Raw genomic sequence first — 24,648 nt, 5'->3', positions numbered from 1 at the left:
CCCGAGTGCTGGGATTAAAGGCGTGCGCCACCACCGCCCGGCTTCACATCCAGTTTTGACGTGGGTTCTTGGGGTTGTACGTATGTCCTCACGCCTGTATAGCTGACATTTTTACCAACTAAGCCACCTCCCTAGTTCCCAGACACCTAGTTTTGTAAGGTAATCTTTGTCTCTAATTCTCATTTTTAAATTACTCAAGTTTAGGGTTAAAACATGGGCTATTGTTTTTTCAACTGTCCTCTCACACATCCTGAAGTCTGCCTTTCAAGTTCATGTTCGTTCGTATATGCCAGGCCATTAAGTCCAACTTCCCTGTGCTTGTTGAGCCCGTCAGTGTTGGTAGGAGGCCTCCCGCCATTTGTTGCTCCTAACAGGCCCCTACACCACTGATAAAGCATCACCTGCAGTAATAAAGACGGCGGCTGACCGCTTACTTTCATTTTTATTGAGAACGTTTGTTGCTCCTTTGCTAAAATTCACTGTTTTCTGAAATTGTGTATTTCTGTTTCCTTCTTTTGACTATCTCTTCTCAATAGACTATATAAGCATCATATCCTTCACCTAAATGCTGCTTGGCATGGGGTCGTGGTTGTGATGGCAAATCTTGGTTGTCAGCTTGTCTGCATCTGGACTCACCAAAACACAAGCTGTTGAGCCCAGCTGTGAGGGGTTTTCTTGGTCAGATTATCTGAAGCAGGAGGACCCACCTACATGGGGGTGACATGTTCTGGTGGCAGCTGGGATAAACAAATGTGAAAGAAGGAAGCTTTGCTTTTAGAGTCCAACATATACTGAAGACCAGTAGCACCCAAGAGTCCTCTAGGCTTTCAGTTCCAAATTCAGTCCGCTGAGATATCCAGTCTCAAGGACTGAGCAATTACTGGATTCTCGGCCTCTTCAGTGTGAGACAATGATTACTGTGATTACTTACAAGTCAATCAGATAAATCCCCTAAATATATATACATATATATTTAAGAGATTATTTTAAATTACATATAATTAAAATAAAATATATATACATACATATATATGCACATATTTACATATATGTGTGTATGCATATATATATATATATATATATTCATTTATTCTAACAGTTCTTTCCCTTTAGAAGGCCCTGATTAATACAGTGGCCAAAAAAAATGTGTTAGAGGAAGGAGAGGCTTCAACATAAAACCTGTGGCCCCTCAGGAGCTTTCTTACCCTCTGTGGCCCTAACCATGACACTTCTCTTTGAATGTGAGTTACTTACAAGCTGCCTTTTGCAGCTGACACCAGCCTCTTCTTGGCGATGGGACTGTTAGTTTCTTATACAATTGTGTCATTTTCCTACATAGACACTAAGACCTTCAGAGTGCCCATGAGGTTCCACAACAGTGCAGTGAACACACACAGCCCCAATCCCCACCTTTACTGAGCTCAAAGTCTTGGATGGCATCCAGGCCAGACTTCACCTTCCATAGGAATTCAAATGGTTTGCTTATTACAAAGTGGACTTAAAAGCTCTGACTGGTTTGTAATACAAAGTTCAGAATACTATATAAATATCTTTAAACTAATGACATACTTCTATTAAGCAAATAAATGACAGGTATTCTTTTATAGTATAGCAGAACCCAGTGATGAGTCTTCATTAGCAGAAACTGAAAGTCAGAGTTAAGGGACTCACTCACTAACAAAGAGTCTCTCAGGGACCCATCTAGCTGGATCTGAACCTGGGACTGTGTGCAGCACTGCAGGATGGCTTTTTCCACACACCGAGTGCTGCTTCGGTTCCGAGCATCACACTCTGTCCCCGCCACCCCCAGTACCTCGCGGAGCTGCTCCACCAGCTCCTTCTCTTCTCTCATCTGCTCCATTTTCCTCCGAATCGTGAACTGCGGGTCTATCGACTCCAAATTTCTCTGAGGTCTTAGAAACACTGGAATAGAAATGGAGGGGGGGGGGGAAATCAATCCATATTGCTACAAAGGGCTAGTCCTAGTGCAGTTAAATAATTTATTTATCCCAAATTATTTATCTTTCACAGGCGCAAGGGGAGTCCAGGTTCACAGCAAAAGTTTGATGTGAATATTCAAAGGGAAATTATCTCTTGAGTTAGTCTACGTTGTGTGGACTGCCAAGCTGTTTTCGTGGTGACTGAATGAACTGGATGGACTGGATTGAGGGGCGGGTCTCGGAGGGGTGGAGATAAGAGCATGCCATCACCCACTTCCCTCTCCTTTCCACTGTTTCTTCTGTTCTAATCGATATTCTAACTGTACGCTTATCTTTCTTTCAATCTAAGTAATTTAGATCAAATAAGAAGATACTAGAATTGTTTTACATGTTAGAAATAGGCGCAGGAAGCTGTTCTTGTTGGCTTCACATTGAATAAGCCTCTATCCAAAACTAAGTGATAACACGTGGGACTATCTATTTGAGAATGGAATGGAAAAATCCTGCTTTCTGCCCCATCAGCCAGGTGTTCAAAGAGCCAGCTCTCTACAGATGAGCTCGGATTGTTGTCAGAAAGGCTGGCCGGACTACAGGTAGCTTTATCACCGCTGGCTCGGAGGCCTCAGGCTTCCTACCACAGCAGTGGCTGAAAACATGCCTCCTCTGGAGTAGTTCAGAAAATACATACTCTTGGGGCTAGAAAGTCAGCTCAGCTGTCTGCTCTTCCAGAGGACCCAAGTTCAATTCCAGCACCCACACGGTGGCTCACAATTATCTCTAACTCCAATTCCAGAGGATCTGAAGCCCTCTTCTGGCCTCTGAGGGCACCATGAATGTACATGGCAAAAAGACATACATGTATGGCAAAATATCCATATGCATAAAATAAAAATAAATAAATCTTTTAAGTTTAAAAAAAAAAGAAAATATACACTCTCCTGGGCTGAATGTGTAGCTCAGTAGTGAAGCATTTGCCCGGTATATATGAAGTCCTGGGTTCAGCCCCCAGCACTGTGTAGAACAGAACAGAACAGAACAAATAGACAATGGGGGAAAAAAAACTCACAAAACTCATATGCACTAAACATCTAGGTGATAACAACAGTTGGGAAAATTAAAATACTTTCTCCATATGGCTTTCCACTGTCTTTGCACCTGTGGAGGAATGCTCGGAACAGTATTCTAAAAACCAAGTATATTAGGAAGGCTGTGTTTGCAAGGCCATTTTTGATGGCTATAAGGAGGTTCAGTAACCAGTGAGAGCACAGCTCTTCTTGAAGTTGAAGATGTGTATGCCAGAGATGAAACTGAATTCTCCTTAGGCAAGAGAGGCACTTAGGTGAACAGAGGATAAAAAAAAAAAAAAAACCTAGTGACTCCTGGAGGCAAACTCAACCAAACCAGAATAATCTAGGGAAAGATAACTCTGGCCCATGGGAAGAGTGATGTGATTCGTGCCAAATTCCAAAGCATCCTATTTGCAAAGGCCATTGGATACGAGATCTGTGTGATGCTGCACCCCTCACAGATGAACGCTAATGAAAAGTAAGTAAGTAAAAGTGGATTTGCAGCCTTCCAAAAATATTCTACACATAAAGAATGATTTTAGTAGCCGGGCATGGTGGCACATGCCTTTTATCCCAGCACTTGGAAGGCAGAGGCAGATGGATTTCTGTGAGTTAATGACCAGCGTGGTCCACATAGTGAGTCATATGCCAGCCAGAGCTAGACAGGGAGGCCCTGTCTCAGGGGGAGGAGGGGGTGCTGACTGTAAGTTTTTCTTGCTAGAGATTTTTTTAGCCTCGAGACACAACGCTGCTGCTGCTTCTGCTGCTGGAAGTGGAGTGGTCTGGTTCTCTCTGTGTGGACTTTTAAGATCTGGCTGGGAGCGGGAGCGGTGCTGTCATTCAGGAGAGTTTGTGCAGAGAATTCCCACGTCAGAAATCGCCACCACCTAGCAAGTGGTAGGGACACCACAACAGCAATAATAGTTCCAGCCACTGTCACTTAAACAGCGCTGAATACAAGGAGCGTGCAACTTTCATTCTGCCATTTCCTACAAGGTCGCTTCAGGAACGACCTCAGTCTATCACACTTTAAAAATTAAATATGGCTTGCAAATATAACACTTAGAGAAAAAAAAACAACTGTGTGTACTTCGTGTACTTAAATATTGAGTGCTGTGGGACTGTATCCATCTTAATCCTCTAGTTTCCTTTCTACCTGAGTTCAAGGACGCCAGAACCAGCACCGAGATGCTTGGGAAGATGAGAAGAGTGACAGACACAATCTTTGCCCCGGTTCTTGGAGAACAAGGCTGACCTAAGGGCGCACAAGGCTTTCCGGAACTGCAGAAAAAGGAGTCTGTACCCTGGACTTAGGATGGAAGCGAAGCAAGACATCACTGGTTTAAAAAAAAAAAAAAAAGTGCATCACAGGAGTCTCTGGAGTAAGACTGGTTCAAAGAAAGAAAGAAGGAAAGCCAATGCTAGCAAAAGGAGGCTAATGTGATCCAGTTGCTGGGCAGAGGAGTTAAAAAGAAGGCAAGGGCAAGATGACCAATGAGAAGCAACGGGGGTACAACATTGGGAAGAGAAATACAGGGTAAAACCATCAGCGGCCTCGTCTCCCAAAGATGTTAACCGAATTTACCAAAAAAGTCAAGGAATGTGGACAGAGCTTGGTAATGCACCCACGCGTCACCAAGGGGCGCCTCGACCCCTACTCCAATACGCCTACTGTTTGCTTTGGAGGTCATTTCCCTCTTACATTTGTTCCTGGAGAAATCTTATCTAATACGACCTGCTTGATATTTTCAATATGTTTTTATTGGACGATTCCATTCTGAATCTGAAAATATGAGGAAGTTGAATGAACTGTGAACTCTGGCTTAAGTGCACACGATCCTAGCATCTGTCTGTGTTAGCAGAACCCCGTGAGGGATAGCAGGGGAATGCAAGGAAGTCTGGGTTTTAATTTCCTGACATGCCTGTTTATTTTAAATTCCCTGTGCCTCTGAAAAACAAAAACCCGCACACTGGGGTGTTTGTTCTGTGAACTGCAAGCAGTCAAAAAAAAAAAAAAGTATTTCAACTGTAGTTTACAGTTTTAAACAAATATTGCAAATGTACATACAATTGTTGGAAATGAATTTATGTAGTATATACACTAAAATTATACGGTTAGTTATAACTACTGTGGACTATTTAAGAATTTTAAAGAAACCCTTTCAGCTAATAAACCTGCCAGCTTATTTCTTTCTGAAGCTAGTCTTCAGGAAACTGCCCTATGTAAGAATTATCCTGTCTTGTCTTAATTCCCTATTACAGCATTTCAAGAGCTCCCTACTCAATTCAGGGGACTGAAAGTTTAACTTGAAGATATATAATAATACTCAAATTGTTAGCATCTGCTTTTCAATGTCATCTGGTTTAACTATAAATTAAAAAGAGGGGAAAGTGAGCTCTGTAAGCGAGTGTGCACACACACACACACATTTACACACTTGTGCTCAGGAAGAGAGGGGCAGATGATTGAGATACAGAGAAAAACGAGCTCTTTGTTGTTTAATTATCAGGGAGCAAATGGTTAACAGTTACAACAGGCCATAAGACTTGCTGGGTATAGTCCATGTAACAGGATCAAATTTCTAAACGCAGGCCTGTAGAAGATGGTGATATCTGTATATGGAGGATTCCACTGATCTTCCCATCCTTTCTATGTTTCAGTCTACGGCATCTGCACCTTTACCCATAATCTCTACTTCCATGAACATCAAAGGTGTTTTATCTGTACATCTCTGGCACTCATCACTCTGTATTGCTGCATAACATGCACAGCTCTGCAAGAGCCCAATGGCATGCTCTGCTGTATCCTACAAAGGAGGGTGCTGAGACAGGTCTTTGATGAGTGGAGCAAACAACTATTTCCAATCTCTTGGGAAGGATGCAAGCATCTGAAGATTATCTTTGCAGAAACTATACTGTCCTGATGACTAGTTTCTCGATTTTCTCCTCTCACGGAAAAATTCCAAATTACTTTCCAGGTCTGAACACATTAACCTCTAAAACAAAAGTTCCACAGCAGCAGACACTGTGTCCATCTTTTTCGGAGCTGCATGTGTGTTAGAGGCGTGCTTAGCACAGGGAGGCACTTACCAGGCGCACACAAAACCCTTTCTCCAGCTGTTACCTTTCAGTTAAGGAAAGGACGCTCACAGTTCTAAAGCAGGCGTTGGCTTTACCACTTCATTAATAATTAAAAAATCATGCATTTTGCACAAAAATGATTAGTTTGCTAACATACCCCTATTACCTAAACTAAATAGAATTAAAGGAAATTTCTTCTCTGTGAAAGCATGGGGCTTTGAAATTTAGCCTCCTCTTTCTTGGAAGTTAAGAATGTGAACTAGTGTAGCTTTTTATATGTTTAAATTCAAGGGCAGACATACAATGACTTTGAACACTTATGAGTTTTAGATTCCAGTGGGCTCTTGGGAACCAGAAATAAGCCAAACAAATTCATTCATTTCCTCCTGGTGCTCCAAGTAAATTAGGTGCATTTACTGACCTTCAAATGCTGAAATTTCCTCTCTGTTATCTTGGGCAGTTTACTTAACTCAGATATTGTCATTCCTATGTCTACCATGTACCACATAAAAAGGTAAACAAACAAGCAAATGCTTTGACTCAACACCAGTGCTCACCTAACGTCTCTGAACCCAAGGACCAGGCATTCTAATTTGAAGCCGGGGTGGAAAGCCACTGAAGAACTTCCCACATCCTCAGCTTCCCTGTTTTTGTAACGGGGTGAATAAGACCTTAGTGCTACACTGTCATCAAAAAAGAAACAAAGATGTCTGTAAACCGGTTGGAGATGGATGTCCATTCACTTACTCTTATACAAAGATCAATTTTAAATAAGTCTAAATTAGTACCTATGAATTCACCACAAGTGAAAAGGCAGAGACACCTCAAAAGAGGCCAGGATGGGTTTTTGACTTCCGAGTAAATGGGTAAAGAAAGGGAAGACTAAGCCACAAAAGAAGAGCTAGGTCAGGAGAAGAGGGTGAGTTCTCATAAATGAGCAGAGGGAAGGGGAGTCACCCCAGCCTGTGGCAGAGGCAGGCAGAGTCACAGATGGACTTCCATGCCATCTGTCCCTGTCGGGGACTGACTTCAGAAACTGTGAATCTCCAAATGCCCAAGGTTGGTCAAGCCTGTTTGCCATAAAAGAAAAAAAAATCTCTTTGAAGAGTATGTTACAAAGAAAATGGTGAATTTAAAATGAGTTCAATCTGGAACAGAATGTTGGAAGGGGTTTAAATGAAAGGAGAAGTTTTGTGTGCAAAATGAGGCGATAAACAAAGAAACGACTATTCCAAGTGTGTGAAGCTAATAACTAAAAGTTACGTTATGGTGGTCTACACTATCATTTGTGTCAGAGAACAAAGAAGCCGAGGAAACAACTAATGTGCACATCAGCATTTCTGGACATGCCAAGAAGGCCTAGCGTGGAAGGGTCTGGCTCTATGGAAGCACCGAGAACAACGTGGAAAGCATGTGCGCCATGATCCTCAGCTCTTCTCCTGCATGGCCTCTGCAACCGAGACAGAAAGCATGCTGCAGTCACAAGGCCGAGTCTAACACACAGGGGATGAAGATGTGTGTCACACTTCGGACAAATCAAATGAAGAAAAAACGAAAACCACCAAAGACATCTGACACGATTGCCCAATCCAGAGGAATATTGGAAACAATCCTTTGAATACTGCTGTGGCACTATGTGGTAAATCCCTGGAACTGTTATACACAGGAAAGAAAGGTCATGTAATAAATGCAAGGCTTGTTTTATTTTTTAGATGTTCACAGTGATTACTGGCTGTCGACATCTCAGAACTTCCAATAAAAAGGCGGCCTGGCCTAGAGCCTTGTACATCAGGTCCTCACTGGTACAGTGAGTGTAGATTTGCTGACAGGAGGCAGTCTTAGAGGGCTCCCTGGTCCCTATCTCACAGCGACATCCACACAGCACCTGGACGGTCTGAGATTGGTCGGTTCACACACCAGCAGAGAAATTCTGCTGTTTAAAATTTCTAAATCTTTCCCAAGTTTAAAAAAAACTCCTCTGGTTTCAGACATCATTCCCAAGGAAATACCAACTCACACCAAATCTTTCATACTAGGCTTATTTCCTGTAAATAACAACCAGGTTTTGGGAAAAGCAGAAACTCCTCTTCATAACTGGTCATCTATTTTTAAATAAAAGAACAGCTTATCAAGAAAGTTTCCACCAAATCATCCCCAGCTTCCAGAATTTAAAGCAGGATGATGTAAGAAGGGGATATTGTTTCATGATTTTTTTAAAATTATGCTTATTTTCAGTGAAAAAAATGTTAGACCACCAATTCTTAACCTGTGGGTCTCGACCCCTTTGGGAGTGAACAACCCTTTCATGGGGTTGCCTAAGACCATCAGAAAAATCAGATACTTACATTATAATACATAACAGCAGCAAAATTTCAGTTATGAAGTAGCAATCAAATAACTTTATGGTTGGGGGTCACCACAACATAAGGAACAGTATTAAAGGGCCACAGCATTAGGAAGGTCAAGAACCACTGATTTAGACAACTAGGAAATACTAATATTTCTTGTAGAATCAGTTTATCAGAATATGCATTATTCTTTAACAAGTAGAAAATCTGGCTGAATTTTAAGCAGAGATCACAGCAAGTAGTTATAGATATTATAGAGAGCACATTTAACATCCAAAAACATACATACTGCTATGTGTGCATAATGGTTATTGCCTCACATCTCAATTCTCTGTTTCATTTAATATTTCTTCTATCACTTTGTAGTTTGAGGTAAAATGTTTACAACTCGAGTTAAACCAGAACAGTGATTTGGATATATGTAGTATATAGTTCTAAATAATTTTATTTTTATCTTGAACTGGCTGAACTATCTAATTGAGACAAAAGTAGGATATCCATATTAAGACTCCCTGGGTGTCCCCAATTTTTAAAAATTAATACATTATTTTCAGACTAACTCAGCATCCTTTAATGTGAGTGAATTCACACCAAAAAAAGTATAAAAGTCAAGATGTATAAAAACTTTGGAAAAAGCCGGGTGGCGGTGGTGCACACCTTTAATCCCAGCCACTCGGGAGGCAGAGCCAGGCAGATCTCTGTGAGTTCGAGGCCAGCCTGGTCTACAGAGCGAGATCTAGGACAGGCACCAAAACTACACAGAGAAACCCTGTCTCGAAAAAAAAAAAAAACAAAAAAACAAAAAAGCAAACAAACAAACAAAACCCTTTGGAAAAATAAAAAGGGAAAGGTAATTTCTCTTCATTTTTAGAAACTTCTCAATGTCAACATTATTTTCAGTGCAAAACTCTAGGATTAGCCTTGGTACCTTTAAATCTCCTTAAAAACGCCATGTGATAAACATAGCTCATAAAAGATCAACCTTATTTTTTGAGGCAGGCCTCCACTATACAGCCTCAGGTAGCCTCAAACTCACTAACCTCCTGCCTCAGCCTCCCCTATGCTGGGATTATAGGAGTGTATCACCACACCCACATTCTAAACCAGAATGTGTGAGCTCAAATGTCTGCAGATGAGCAGACAAACCAAACCAAACCCCAAACAAAATAGGCAGAGAAGAGAGCACTGTAAAATCCTCCCCAGACTCAGCATCCTCAGGGATGTCAAGTGTCAGGCCATCCACTGTTGGGCAACAGTTCACATGCACTTGTCCGGACTTTGCCTTCGAGGCTTCCTAAGCATGGAGCATGCAGGTCCACATCTACTGTCTCGAGCCACACACGAAGCAATGTGCGGCCCAGTCCCCGGCTTATTCACAAAAGCATGGAAGAAGAGACAAAACACCTACCATTGTCACTGTCTCCTTCAGAGGGAACACTGTAGCTAGGGCTGTCCCATGTTTGTGCCTGCGTAAGTTTGTTGAAGGAGATAGGAAGAATGAGGGCTGGGTCTGCAGGAGAGCGAGAGAGCCAGGCGGACAGTTGCACAAGGACCAGGGGAAACCAAAGGGGCCGCAGGATTTCACACGTGGCATAAGGTTCGCATGGAAATGGAGTGGATTTCATTACACGGGATTTAAATTCAAACGGACAATATGGGAGGAGAATGAGAGATGGCGTATGGAATGAAAAGAACGATAGAAACTGAGTGTTAGTGCTCATCGGTCACATACTTTGCATGCAGTTAATATCCTTAATCTTCAACAGCCCTTCAAGCCTGCAGCATGGAGGACTCGTGGGTCACAGCAGCAGAGGAGAGAACTCATTTATGCAGTTGAAAGTGAGAGGCCTAGCAGACACCCTTTGCAGACCCTTTAATCAACTAACCAGCAGAGGCAACTGTGAAATCCACCCAGAGCTGCGGGTCTCACTAGACAAAGCTCAACATGGATAAATGTATCTGCTATTTAAAAACAAAAGGATCATAAAAAGTGCTGTATATTTTAATGCTCTTTAAAAACTGAGACAGTAGTTTTTAAAGACACTCCCATAAGATATCATAGTGTGTTTAATTAAGAACTGAACCTCACCAACTCTTCCTTGAACCCTTGAAATACCTTAAAAACCCACTTGTCAATATTGCTCAGTAAAACATTTTTGAATACTCAGTCGTCAACATAAAAAAAAAAAAAACCCAACTAGCTAATGGAAGAAAAAAAAAAGGAAACCTCTCAAGAACTTCTGAGTTAGCTATTTATAAAATGATAACACATCTTATTTTCGTGCTCCATACCCAGAGAGTAATTTCACTGGGTAGTTAAGGAATCTGCAATTGGAAACTTGGGGAGAAAATAGCATTTGTTTTCTGCAGCTGAAAATAACACTCTACTTTTCATCTCCTCACAGAACTTGAAGGGTGCACACTGCAGGGAGAAGGCACTCTCTGACTGGGTAAGCTTACCAAGTCTCTATAAATGCATTCAAAGTCACTGAACCCATTTTACAACTAGGTTACAGCGTTCAACATTCAAAAGACTATTAGTCTTTGGACACTCACCCAACTTTTGATTTCAACTATGAAATATTTTTTTTAATTTTGTAGAACTGTCCAGAAGGCTTGAAAGCATCTGTAGCCCCACACGAGGCAGAGGAGGGTCACAGAAGTTACCGCTATTTCTCCCAGAACAGAGCTGGGATTGTGGAGATCAAGGCATAGCCCAGATGTAGCCATACATGCTTAGTTTCACCCCTGAGGAGGCCAGTCATTTGAGTTTTATACTACTTCATCTAGGCTTTTCCTTTCTGGAACATACTCTCTAGGGCTGGAGATGTAGCTCAGTGGCAGAACACTTGCCTTGCAGGTGCAAGGGCCTGCGTTCAATTTCCAGGACTGAAAAACCAAAAACAAAAAACCTAGGGACCCTGATCACTCTAGAGGCATTTTTTCCTACTGGTTTTTTTCTTTCAATATTCTAACGGCCAGGAAACCTCACACCTGACCACATACTGCCCACCAATCAAGGTGCTCCAAGAACAAAACACTTCCTTTATAAATGAATCTTCTTTCCCTTTCCCACAGCTACCTTTATTTCAAGCCAGAAACTGGTAATCATACTGTTGTCGTATTGCTTTCTCCCCCTAAACTATCTAGTCCTCTATCAGGTGTGCTTATATACATGTGTCTAGGCCCTTTATTAGAATCCACTTAACAGCATTAGTGGTAAGTACGGTAAGCACCAAAGAAACAAAAAATGTAAAACAAAGGAGGTCCTAAAAGAAGGCAGAGCACCAAAGCTAGAAATATATATAAAAAAGGAAATAGATTTTTCTATCTAGAGTCCTCTTTTAAAAATTAAGGGTGACTTTGCACATTGCTATAACCGTTTTTGTTAATATAGTAACATAAATTAAAATCAAGTAAATCAAAGAGTTAGATGCTTTCCTAGAAGAATTTCTTCCCCTGACTCCTAACCACTCATATAAGCCTTAAGATGCTCACCCTCTCCTGTGAGTCAATGCAGAGAGACCTTACCATGCTCAGAAAGCAACTGGGGGCATCTTGGGTAGGACTCTGCCTTCAGGTTGCCCTTTAGCTCATCAGGGCACCAGGAACTTTGGGGTAAAGGGAGCTTTTATTTTCCATGGGTTAAAAAGTTCAAGAGAATGTTCCTTCCCTACTCACATGTGCCCTTCGTCACCTTTCTTCGCTGTGAGTCAAAAGAAAGCAGGCTGCCCATTCCTGGAAGCACAGACCAAACAGCTCAATGCCATCCCCTGACCTCCCACAGCCGCAGCTGTGCTGACACCAGGACCCCAGCTGACTAGAACGGGCAGGGTTCCTATTACTCAGGTGGACATGTGAAAGGCCACAGAGAAACTATCTGAGTTATTTAGTGTCAGAATCAGCAGAGGTTAACATACCCGAGCGAGGCTTCAGGCCAAACGGAGCTGTGACGTTTGCAGTTGGAGACATTGAAGGGGAGTTCTCTCTCATCTGTGGGGTGAGAAGGACAGACAGATGGGGATAAAATGAAGAACTAGATGTACTCGTATGGGCAAGGATTATTATAAAACCACTCTGCATTTTGCTATTGGTGCACTGTGATGAAGTCTTGGCTTTAAAAAAAAAAGATCATTTTGTTAATGCTTTAAGAGGCAGCCAGCGGAATGTTTTTAGGCACTCTAGTAAATCGTGTTACTAGTACTGTTTTGTTGTTTTATCAAATGTTGTACTTGCTCACTATAAAAATATTTTGTAGTGGCATAATGCTGGTGACCCACTTCTCATCCGACATAGATAAATGCGTGTGTGCAGGCATCCCAAAGGGTACACCTAGTGAAGCCTCTCTGACACAGAGAGATGAAACAGTTAACGCTGAGCAGACCGCTCACCCACACAGAAGCTGCATGCTGAACCATCACAGGTAACGACAATGCCATCGATCTGAGTGATCTTTTTTCTGCCGTTTTCTATAAAGACATCCCCATACCTAGTTTTCAAAAACTATTTCTCATAAAATTAATTTTTAATTATACACGGAGCCAAGCGAATCTGTGACAGTGAGTGACAACTAATGAAAGACCCCAGAGGCCTTCCATTAACTCATTCATCCCAGTGTTATAGACGATCCATTTCTGTGAAAGATAACTCAGTTCCGTCTTCACGGAACGCCTCGGCTTCCATTAATCTTCGGGAATCTTACCTCATTTGGAGAATACTGGCTCCCATTACTCTGTAGCATTAAGTCATTCTGCACCTTAAGGAAGAGACAATTGTGTAAGTTCCACCCGACTGTGAGAAAGAGGAGGCAAGGACTGCATCTTTCTCATTTCCATCAGAGCCCTGACCCCAGAAGCACACCATCGCAAATGCTCAATTAATCCACATGTTAAATAGCGGAGAAGGCCATACTTCTATTTTCTAAAACTACACAGCTGTATTCGTAGAAGAAAAAAAAAAGTACCAGGAGGATAGCACAGATTGAGATAAGAGATCCCCACAGAGGGACCCTTCCCAAGTACCTGTGAAGACATCTTACTTGGCAGGGTTGCCAAATGCCTGCTGGCTCCCTTCTCCGTTTTAATTATGGGTTTTTAGAAATGGTCCAAGCCAGTTGTTCCAAAATATACAGAAGCGCATTGGGAGCTTTCAGTAAGTACACATGCCTGCACCCCAAGTAACCTTGAAAAACCTCATTCCCATGACCAGTTTAGTATCAGTTTGCTGTGACAATCACTGATTAGGAGAAATGCTAAGGAACCAAGCATGACTTACTCATGATCACTAATAAATACGTTTAGGGATAGGTAATAACACCTTCATGCATGCCACCACAAAAGCATAAATCCAAGATGCCCATTCTGTTGGACTGCTATTAAAAAATATCCCTAATTTATGTGAACCCAAGAGAAAAACACATTTAGAGTAAGATGCTATTCACGTCCCTATCCAATTAAGGGTCTCTGTTAGAACAGCCAACAAGTGGTATCATGCTTACTCTTTAAGTGACTGCTTCCAGGTTTCCCTGCTGTTCCCCCCAAAACCTTCCTCTCTTCAATCCTATTTCTACACAAGCAGGCAAGGTGTTTTCTCACTGCATGGACGCCCACGCTACCCAATTGCATGTGGCCAGTCTTCTAAAGGACGTTTAGGGAAGATCGCCTGAGTGGAGGCAGACCCCTCTACAAGCCTTGCCTCACCTCTCAGCATCGTTACACACTGCACTCAATCCTCCAGGCCACCCTCACTCCGGGCCCATATCCAAAGTGGCCACAAATCCTTTTCCTTCCTTTCCAAAGAACACAGGAAACAGACTCGGGATGGCAAGCCACACCGTATTCTTGGAATATTTTCAACATCAACACCTGATCTTTCATTCACTCAACAATTCTGCTACCTCACAGGCCTCATACTCTAGACCTCCATAGCCAAAGAAGCCACACGCAGCATGTGTGGGCAACAAATGTTGGCAAACTGATGGTCTGGTGAAAGGGGTGTAGACATGTAACCGAGTAACAAGTGAGACCTCAGAATCAGGAGAGTGGCCTCCAGAAGCCACATTTAACTTCCGTTTTCTTCATCTCATGACTTGCTTTTCACATCACACCAGCTGTTCACCCTTTCCTTCTGGAAGTCACAGAGACCTGCCTGTCATACACCCAAAGCTGTTTTGAGAAGGAAGACAGGGATGCCTTATGCTAGACACGGCTACTCACTGATGCAAAGGAAAACATACAGCATGCTAAATTAGCCAAGAGCACTGTATGCCGAACAGAGCGGGTTCAGAATCCCTGACCCCTGGAAGCTCTGGCAATCTTAGAGACAACTAAGTTTGGCTTCGAGACAGGGTCTCACTGTGTAGTCCAGGCTCACCTTGAACTTGGAAGCCTCCGGCTGCAGTGTCAGAATTATAGGTATGCACTACCATCCACAGCCAGACAGGTGCACTTCTGTGTCAAGGTATGACAGTAGTCTGGGCCTGCCTTAGCCTGGCTTGTGGTATTGTGTTCCCCAAAATATTGTGTACCCTAGTAAACTTATCTGGGTTAGAGAACAGAAAAGCCACTAGATACTTAGGATAGGCAGTGGTAGCACACGCCTTTAATCCTCGCATTCCAGAGGCAGAAATCCATGTGTTCAAGGATACAGCCAAGCATGGTGACTCACGCCTTTAATCCCAGGGAGTGGTGGTAGAAAACAAAGATATACAAGGCATGAGGACCAGAAACTAGAAGCATATTTGGCTGGTTAAGCTTTTAGGTTTTGAGCAGTACAGTTCAGCTGTGAGCCATTGGGATGAGGACACAGAAGCTTCCAGTCTGAGGAAACGGGACCAGCTGAGAAGTTGGCCAGGTGAGGTTAGCTGTGGCCTGTTCTGTCTCTCTGATCTTCCAGTGTTCACCCCAATACCTGGCCTCAGGTTTGATTTTATTAATAAGAACTGTTAAGACTCCCGCTACACTGGCTAGAGTTAGTTCACCCTGGAGGAGAATGTGCGGCTACTGCTTGGATGATAACAGACTTCAGCACCTGGCTCTGTGCAGGGACGCCAAATGACAATCAGACACAAGACAAAATCAGGCACCAGGCTCAGTCTATATTTAGTACACATCCATCCTCGTCTATCCTTTCCAAACGCTTTCACCATTTCCTGGAAGCAACGCTCATGAACTCCTTAGAGTGCTGGGCTTCTTGCCTTCCGCCAAGACAAGCTTTTAAGGAAAGGTTTGATCAGGCCTTGCCGAAGTTTGGAGTGTAAGAAGACTGAATACAAAGAGGCAACCCAGTGTGCAGAAACAGCTGGGCCCACCCATTACCATGGTAACCGACCCAGCCAGTCGCTCAACCTGGAGTTTCAGGGTCCTGCATCCATGAATGGGTAATGCCAACGCCTGCATTTCCTAATAGTCACCTGGAATATACACTGCTAAGAGTAGGCCCTTTGTGGCCTTTGACGTTTCTGAGGTGACACACAGTAGGACCCAGAGAAAACTTATGGAAGAGATGGAAGGAGGAAGTCCTGACTCCATGAAAATTTCTGCTTTACTCTCGTGTAAAAATGCACCAATCCAACCACCACCATTTTGGTGTGTGTTTGTTTGTTTGCTTGCTTGCTTGTTTGTTTGTTTGAGAGAGAGGGTTTCACACAGCCCGGGCCTGCCTCAAGCAAGGCTACCATTGAACTCCTGACCCTCCTGACTCTGCCTCCTGAGTGCTGATGTTACAGGTGCATGCTACCACGCAATCTGCTGAATGCTTTCAGTAGAGTGCTCAATAAATACCTTCAGGTTTTATTATAAAGTGGGCATTACATTAAAGGATTTTGCCTCACTGCAAGCTAATGTAAGTTCTCTGACCCCGTTAGCAGTAGGCTAGGCAACAGTGCTTACCAGAGTAGATAGCTTAAATGCATTTTCAAGTTAATGTTGCTGTTAACTTAGCAATAGTTTATTGGGAACAGACACCCATTGTAAGGCAAGAAGAACCTGTGTTGATAAGGCACATGAAATAGGAAGCACATGGCCTGGCACCCAGGAAAGCCTCCTTTCCCCCCCTGCATCAGGAAGAAGTATTTTTGAATAGGGACACAGTGTTGGAATTGTGCCCTGGAGATGCAGTGAAGCTATTTCTTTGTCTAGCAGACTTGTGCCCTCTTCACCCTGAAGTCACGCAGCAGGAGTCACAGGGAGCGGAAGTATCTCTTCACAGACTTTTCATCGGTCACAGGGGGGAAACGAAATAATCCTAATACAGTGATGAAATGGAGTTAGGTAACAACCGAATGTCTGAATTACAACAAGCCATGGGAACGAGAAGGACGGGGCAAGCCCCCCAACCCGATGGCCTGGGAAGAGCACAGGACAGCACCTAGGCGATACCCAAAATGAGAAGGTAGCAGTGCAATCATGAGGAAATGTCAGACAAACACCAAAGGAAGAACATTCCACTAGAAAGGGAATGTTCTGGGAATGTGGCTCAGTTGGTAGAGGACTGGCCTAGCGTGCACAAGGCCCTGGGTTCAATCCCCAGCACTACATAAACTGGACGTGGTGGTGCACACCTGTAATCCCAACACTCCAGAGGTGGAGGCAGAACGGACTGAAGTTCAAGATCACCATCTGCCTACACAGTGAGTTTGAGGCCGGCTTGGGATATATCAGACCCTATCTACAAAAGAAAGGCCTAGCAGGAGCTATGGTGGCACATGTCTATAATTCCAGGGTTTGGGAGGTAGGAGTAGGATGATTACAAGCTCAAGGTTATCTTCTGAACTATCAAGAGTTCTAGAACACCCCGGGCTACATGAGATCTTCTTTCAAAACACCAAAAAAGAAAAGGTCTGTATTCTCTACGATTTCAATGTCGTAGAATTATCATTCTCAGAAACATGGCAAAGCAAAGAAGACTATAAAGAGACCAGAGAGATTTGGCAACCAAACACAAAGCCTGACACTGACTGAAGTACACATCAAAGGGTCAGGAATGCTCAGAGAACTATTTTAAATCAACTGTTATATCTGGGATCTGGAGGGCTGAGGACAGAAAAAAGGCTAATCAGCATACACTTCTGACATGGAAGACGGAAATTCGTCTGCAGAAGAATCCCTGTTTGTACACCACGTAACACTGAAATGCTAGGGAGAAAGGAGAGTGATGTCCATGCTCTTAGCTATTCCAAAGAACTATAGATGTAGAGAAAAAAGGAGAGATTCCAAATAATACAACAGATATGGGAAAACATCAGGTTGAATCTCTCTGTCCAAAAGGCAAGAGATTGATTGGAAGTGTTTGCACTTCAAAAGTCTTGGGTTTCAATTATTTGCAAATCCATAAGAGGAGCTTGGAAACAGGGCTCTAATCTAAACAGTTGGTTTTCATTTCATGTATGCCTTATACACATGGTCTGAGGGGATTTTATTCTGTACTTCAAGCACACCCGTGTTGTAACTTTGAACTTTCTTATGAGATCAAGAGCAGAATTTTAAATCTGTAGTGTCCTGGTAGTGCTAAAAAGAGTTTCAAGCTCTGTAACATCTTGGATTTGCATACTAACAATATTTATCCCATAAGTGGAAAATTATAGTTTTATAACTTTTATAGAACCTGTAATTTATTTTTATAATCTTTTTGAAGTTAAAAGTATTTCTAAATATGAAACTTTTTGAAAAAGTGAGTCTAAACTGGGTGGCAGTGGCGTACGCCTTTAATCCCAGCACTCGGGAGGCAGAGCGGGGCGGATCTCTGTGAGTTCGAGGCCAGCATGGTCTACAGAGAAAGATCCAGGACAGGAACCAAAACTACACAGAGAAACACTGTCTTAAAAAACCAAGGGGGCGGGGAGTGAATCTATAGGGAAGGGCTAGAGAGACAGTTCAGGGGTTAAGAGCACTTCTTCTTTCAAAGGCCCGGGGTTTGACTCCCAGGACACATATGGCAACTTACAACCATCTATAACTCCAGTTCCAGGGATGTGACGCCCTCTTCTGATCTCTATGAGCACCAGGCATGTATGTGGTGCATACATATGAGCAAAACACTCATACACATAAAAACAAATCTTTAAAAAAGTGAGTCTACTCATTCTCAAACAGAGAGCATAAGAAACCAGCACAGGGCCACCTGCAAATAAAAGTCCCCTGATGTTCAATCCGATTCATTTGCAAAGGTGGCACCGTGATTCTGTCTGAAGACCACACCGATAACAATAACTGAGCAGGAGGATAACAGCATTTACGTGCCCGCTACTGTGAGATTTCTTCTGAATCATCTCATTTGAGCTGTACAATAGCTATTATCAGACTGAAATTTACCAAATATAAAAGTAAAGTTTAGAGAGGTTAATTAAGTTGCACAGAGTTAGCAATTCAGAGACAGGGCAGCTAGGTAAGGTAAACACTAGTCCCTGCTCTAACGATGTAACCACACTCTCTGCAAACCCGGCTCTTGCCTCTACATTTCTTTTTTCCTTGTTTCTTTTGCACAGACATGTTGAGTGTGAAATTGCTTTATTACTTCATAGGACATGTGCAGGCAGCTCCAGGACATATACTGGCTTGTAGGGAATCTCAGTATTTCAAGTGGCCATCTTAAACCCACTCACTAGGAAGAGTGGAACAGAGTGTAGTAGGCTCTGTGGTAGTTTGAGTGAGAATGGCCGCCACAGGCTCATATATTCAAATTCTTGATCCCAGGTGATGGAACTGTTTAGCGAGGATTAAGAGGTGTGGCCTCATGGGGGGAGGTATGTCTCTGGAAGCAGGCTTTGAGGTTTTAGAAGTCCACACCATTCCCACCAGTTAGCTCCTTCTGTCTCCTTGTGAACCTAAGTTGTGAGCTCTCAGCTACTGCTCCAGTACCATGCGTGCCTACCTGCTGCCATATTCCCCACCAGGACGGTCAATGACTTTAACCCTCTGGAACCATGAGCCCTGAATGAAACATTTTCTTTTGTGAGTTGCCTTGGTTACAATGTTTTGTAATAGCAATAGAAGAATAGCAGAAGTTCATACCAGGGAGTAAGCTAATGCTGTGACAGACTAGACCGTGATGTTTTCCAGAGGAATGTGGAAGACTTTGGGACTCTGCCCTAGGAAAGCAGTTGGATGCTGTTGAGGATGGTTTAACAGGGCTATCGCAGTAGGAGCTTGGAAGCCAGTAATGCTTAGAGCGATGGCACTATGGAGACCAAGCACAGGTGGTCCCAGAGAAGAACAGGATTGGCAACTGGGCCAGAGACCATTCTTGGGATATTTTGGCAAATAATGTGGCTGCTTTTTGCCCCTATCCTAAGAATCTGCCTGAAACTAAATTAAAAAGTTTGGGACTAATTTCTTTGGCAGAGGATATCTGAAGACAACTTATATTTATTCAATTGTGTATTATCAGTAATAACTCATATGCAGCTCTACAATGAAAAGTACCAAGCAGGACAAAAAGAAATTCAAAATGTACAGTCTGAGAAGAAAAAGAACACCAGGAAATTTAATGTTGGAGCCCAGGTTTGCGCTGAAGGAGATAAAGAGATACTTGATGCCAAATGGAGCAAAGGGAGTAAATGCCCTCAGGGCAAGACCCCACCCAGCTAGTCTGCAACGTCTGGAAAAGGGCCCAGAAATTTTTCTGGTCCTAAAAAAAGCAACAAATCAAAGGCTTATGTAATTGTAATTCAAGGAGGGAGTCAGGCTCCATCCAAAGAGGGCAGCTGAATTGGGCAGCGTCAGCCATGTGGTCTGGTTTAGAGTCATGAAATCCAGGAGTAAAGGGGTTGTGGAATCCTCCTCTATGACAGTGGTTCTCAACCTGCAGGTTGGAACCCCATTAGGGGTCACGTATTAGATATCCTGTATATCAGATAGCTATATTACAATTCAAAATAGCAGCAAAATTACACTTATGAAGTAGAAATGAAATAATTTTATGGTCGGGGGGTCACCACAACATGAGAAACTGTTGCTAAAGGTTCGCAGCATTAGGAAGGTTGAGGTTCTATGATTAAAAAGAATTTCTGAGGTCAAGTGTAGGGCAGGGATGTCCCTGTATGGAAGCCCTAAAAGGCCACTGCATGAAGCTATGAAAGGAAGCCCAGATTGTGTTGGAGACCCCCAGGATGTTGGAGGTGCCGAAACCATGGGGATGTACGCCAGAAAGATCTGCACACGGGGAAGGGAATGGAACCAACCCAAGAGAGCAAGTGTGCTACAGTCAACGAAGCTGAAGGGCAGAGCCTTCTAAGCGCTTTGACATCAGACATGGAATTACAGGACCTACAGTTGGCCCTGCTGAGTTTGTTATTTGTTCTTTCTCTTTGATCCACTTTCTTCACACTGACCCCATTCCTCCCTTTCGGAATGGTAATGTATATTCTGTGCCATTGTGTATGGAGACTATGCAATTTCCTTCTTTCATTTTAAAGGGGTTACAACTGAAAGATTGCCTTGGGTCTCAGAAGAGACTTTAAAACTGCTCAAACTGTAAAAGACCGGGGTGACTTTTGAAGCTGCATTAAATGCATTTTGCATTATGCTACGGCCACAAGCCAATGGGGCCCAAGGAGTAAAACACAATGGTTTCAATGAAAAATGGCTCCCATGGGCTCACAGACTTGAATGCTTAGTCCCAGTTGATGAAACTGTTCGGCAAGGATTAGGAGGTGTGGCCTGGTTGGAGGAGGCATGTCAGTAGAAGCAGGCTTTGGGGTTTCAAAAGCCTATGCCATTGCCAGCTAGTGGTGTCTGTCTGTCTGTCTCTCTCTCTCTCCCTTCACTCCCTCTTCTCTGTCTGTCTGTCTCTGGCTCTCAGCTACTGCTCTAACACCACACCTGCCTGCCTGCTATCATGGTCCCTGCCATGATGGTCATAGACTCTACACCTCTGGGGCCCCAAATTAAACATTTTCTTTTATATGCCCTGATCATGGTGTTTTCTCACAGCAATAGAAAAACAGTCTGTGCTCCCAAACTACTAGCTTAAACCTATCTTTCCACAACTGGGATAAGCTTTCTCTAGGATCATTGCTAGTCTTATGTCAAAAATGTTTTCTCCATGGCCACCCAAATTTCTTTCCATGTAACTCTATCTAATCCTGTCCCCAAATATTCCCACCACCTTCTCATTTTAGTATTCTTTTGTATCTGTGTATGCACCTATGTGCACATAAATGTGGAAGCCAGGCGTCAACATCTGGAGTCTTTCTCAATTGTTCACCACCTTATTTTCTGAGTAGGAATTCTAGCTCTGTGTGTCTCAACCTGTGGGTTGCCACCCCTTTGGAGTCAAATGACCCTTTCACAGGGTCACATATCAGATAGCCTGCACATCAGATATTTACATTATTGCGGGAGCCAGCTCCCACCTTTTAAAGGGTTCCTATGAGGAGGAGAGAGGAATAAGAAACTTTTAGATAGCAAAATAGTGGAGAGGAGACAGACAGAAACACAGGAGGACCTGGATCAAAACCCACCAGCCCTTCTGTCTCTTCAAAAGAGCTTTCTATAACAATGTCCAGGGGCAGGGCAAAAGACCTCCCCCTGCTAGATCAAAGCATATAGCACAGCCAAGTGCAGACCCTTCAAACACCTGGTAACCAAGCCTTGGTCAAACTATCCCCTTATGCAGCCCTGCTGGGTAAAGCAAGCTCAGATTCTCAGACCCTAGGAAACCTCTGTGGTCTCTACACATTATAATTTATAACAGTAGAAAAATAATAGCTATGAAGTAGCAACAAAAATAATTTTATGGTTGGGGGTCACCACAACATGGGGAACTGTATTAAGGGGTCACAGTATTGGGAAGGTTGAGAACCACTGCTCTAGTTGAACCTGTGGCTTTACCAATCCAGCTAGGCTGGCTAACCAGTGATCCCCAGAGACACCCCTGTCTCCATCTTATAGCAGTGAGATTACAGGCATAGGCTGCCACGGCTGGTTTTTCACAGAGGTGCTGAGGGTCTGAACGCAGGTCGTTATGTTTGCTTGGCCATCTATGTCCCAACTCCCTATGTAGTACTCTTTTCATCTTCCCAGACATCCTCAGTTCATTTGATCACGTCCTCGAGGTCCTTCGTTTGGCTGGACTTTTTTCTCGGCTCTTATGTCTGCACCCCATGGGCCTCCCTTTCATTTCTAACCCAGCAGAGGCTTCCTATGCATCTTAGTGACCACTGCCTGACCCAGTGAGTCTATCTTGGCAAATAAACGTAGAGAATCTAACAGAATCAGCCAACTCTCATCTTTCAGGGAAGGTGAGGGACAGCGGATCAACAGAACTAGAGAGTAAGAGCAGGAAACGGGTCAAATCGTGTCATCAACAAATGCCGCTACTGTCCTCCCACAAGGCAATGCCAAGCTCTGTCCTTACCTCACACTCTGGAGACGTCTCCAGCTGCGGCTGACCACTGTAGGAAGACGGGAAGGAAAAAGAGACAAAGTGGATTTTGAAATACATATGCATCATTGTAAAAACAGAAAATATACTTAATTATTAAAGGTGAACGTACTTGAGTGTAGGGTCAGGTAATTCTAAGGCTTCTACTGAGCCCATGGGGTACAGGTTCAAAATACTTCTCTCTGTAATGTCGGTGCTCAGGCTAAAGAGGAGAGAAATCATTAAACTTCCAGTAAACTCTACTGGCCCCATGCACTTTAAACACTTAACTGACAAGCAAAGCTTGTCTTCAGGATTAAGAGAAAAGTTTTCCAAACACATGTTGCTGTCCCAACATAGTTTCCTATCAGCTATTTGCACTCCTTATGTATAACTTATGTACAAAATAGCACAGTAATTTCTGATAAAGTCATGATTTTCAAGAGTCATATATAACTGAATTTATCTAGGACTTCCCACATTTGCAGATGTAAAAATGAAGTTGCTGAAGTATTAAACATGGCAGTATTGATGACATCTAGTTTTGACTGCAAAGTCTCTCTGATTTAGACTGCTACACTTAAAAATTACAAACCCACTGACTGGCTCACAAGAAGAGTACAATAAAAATCAAGCTTGTCAAATTTATTTCAATTATTTTAAAATAAGAACAAAGATATGAAGTAACCAACACAGTGGAAAAGAAAGCGTCCAAACATAAAATGGCTTCAACCATGGCCTTGACAAAGACACCAGTCGGGTTATCTCTGAAACCTGTCGGGGTATTCTCCTATGTTACTCATCTGCCATTCTGCACACGCAGCATGCCCAGACGCTTGTCTTGTCTCATGTACTCCAGAGCTGCCAGGAGTCTGTCTAACTCAGGGTTCTCAACCTTCCTGATGCTGTGACCTTTTAATACAGTTCCTCACGGTGTGGTGACCCCCAATCAGAACATTATTTTCATTACTACCCCATAACAGTCATTTTGCTACTGCTGTGAATTGTAATGTAAATATCTGGTATGCAGATGGTCTTAGGCGACCCTGTGTAGGGTCGTTAGGCCCCCCCCTGAAAGGGTCATGACCCACAGGTTGAGAACCAGTAGTCGAGAGACTCCTAACTCAACCTATTTTCCAACAGAGGAGGAAACTGAGGCCCAAAGGCAGAACCTTTCCACCTAGTTGCTCTGTCTTATGACTGGGTCCTGACCCACACAGCAGGACCCAGCTATCTCCACAAGACTGGGACCTGCTTTTTCTTTTTCTGTTGCCTCGGGAATCACCCACTAACCAGTCAGACTTTGTAAAAAACAAAACAAAACAAAACAAAAAGTTTACCAATAGAATGAAACAAGATTTAAAAGACATTAAACATAGAGAACTGGAGACCTCTCTCTATGATGTCAGTTCTTCCACTCTGGTTTCCATTTCCTCCCTTCCTTGTTCCTGCCCTCTGCCCCTCACCCCCTTACACAGCACCTCCTGAACCCCAGTTCTCAGCCCTACAGTGCCATGTGGAGTTCCATCTTCAGAACTGCTCGGCACATGCTCAACTGAAGCCAGCACCTCACTCCTCAGCTGGCCACGCCCTCCCACTGCATTCTCTTCACCAGATGATACGACAGCAAGAGTTCAAGTCTTTCCCAACCCCAGACGGATCCTCTGCCCTCCTCATCTCACTGTCCACGTGTAAGCCACCAAATTCAGAACTGACCGCTGAGAACTCTACTGAGTAATAAAACACAGGGCAGCTTTGAAGGAGCCACAGCAAAACATCCATTTTAATAAGTTTCCTTCTAGATTTGTTCAAGTCTCTTTTGCAACTGGAACCTAACTCTGTATTTATAAC

The 24,648-nt window shown here is 43.2% G+C and overlaps 1 protein-coding gene across 1 annotated transcript in view; it reads right to left on the bottom strand.

Annotated features, from left to right (window-relative positions):
- LOC114698805 (leucine-rich repeat and calponin homology domain-containing protein 1-like) overlaps positions 1 to 24,648 on the bottom strand; it is a 54,542-nt gene that overhangs the window by 28,162 nt on the left and 1,732 nt on the right. The window contains exons 2-7 of the mRNA XM_028877659.2: positions 22,931 to 23,020; positions 22,792 to 22,828; positions 13,139 to 13,192; positions 12,357 to 12,429; positions 9,845 to 9,946; positions 1,814 to 1,923 (exon numbers count right to left, since the gene is read on the bottom strand). Of these exons, the coding sequence (XP_028733492.2) occupies positions 1,814 to 1,923; positions 9,845 to 9,946; positions 12,357 to 12,429; positions 13,139 to 13,192; positions 22,792 to 22,828; positions 22,931 to 23,020 (466 nt within the window). The remainder of the gene's footprint in view (positions 1 to 1,813; positions 1,924 to 9,844; positions 9,947 to 12,356; positions 12,430 to 13,138; positions 13,193 to 22,791; positions 22,829 to 22,930; positions 23,021 to 24,648) is intronic.

The sequence above is a fragment of the Peromyscus leucopus genome, chromosome 9 (assembly GCF_004664715.2).
Source record: "Peromyscus leucopus breed LL Stock chromosome 9, UCI_PerLeu_2.1, whole genome shotgun sequence".
Lineage (NCBI taxonomy): Eukaryota > Metazoa > Chordata > Mammalia > Rodentia > Cricetidae > Peromyscus > Peromyscus leucopus.
This window is presented reverse-complemented; position numbering and strand designations above follow the sequence as displayed.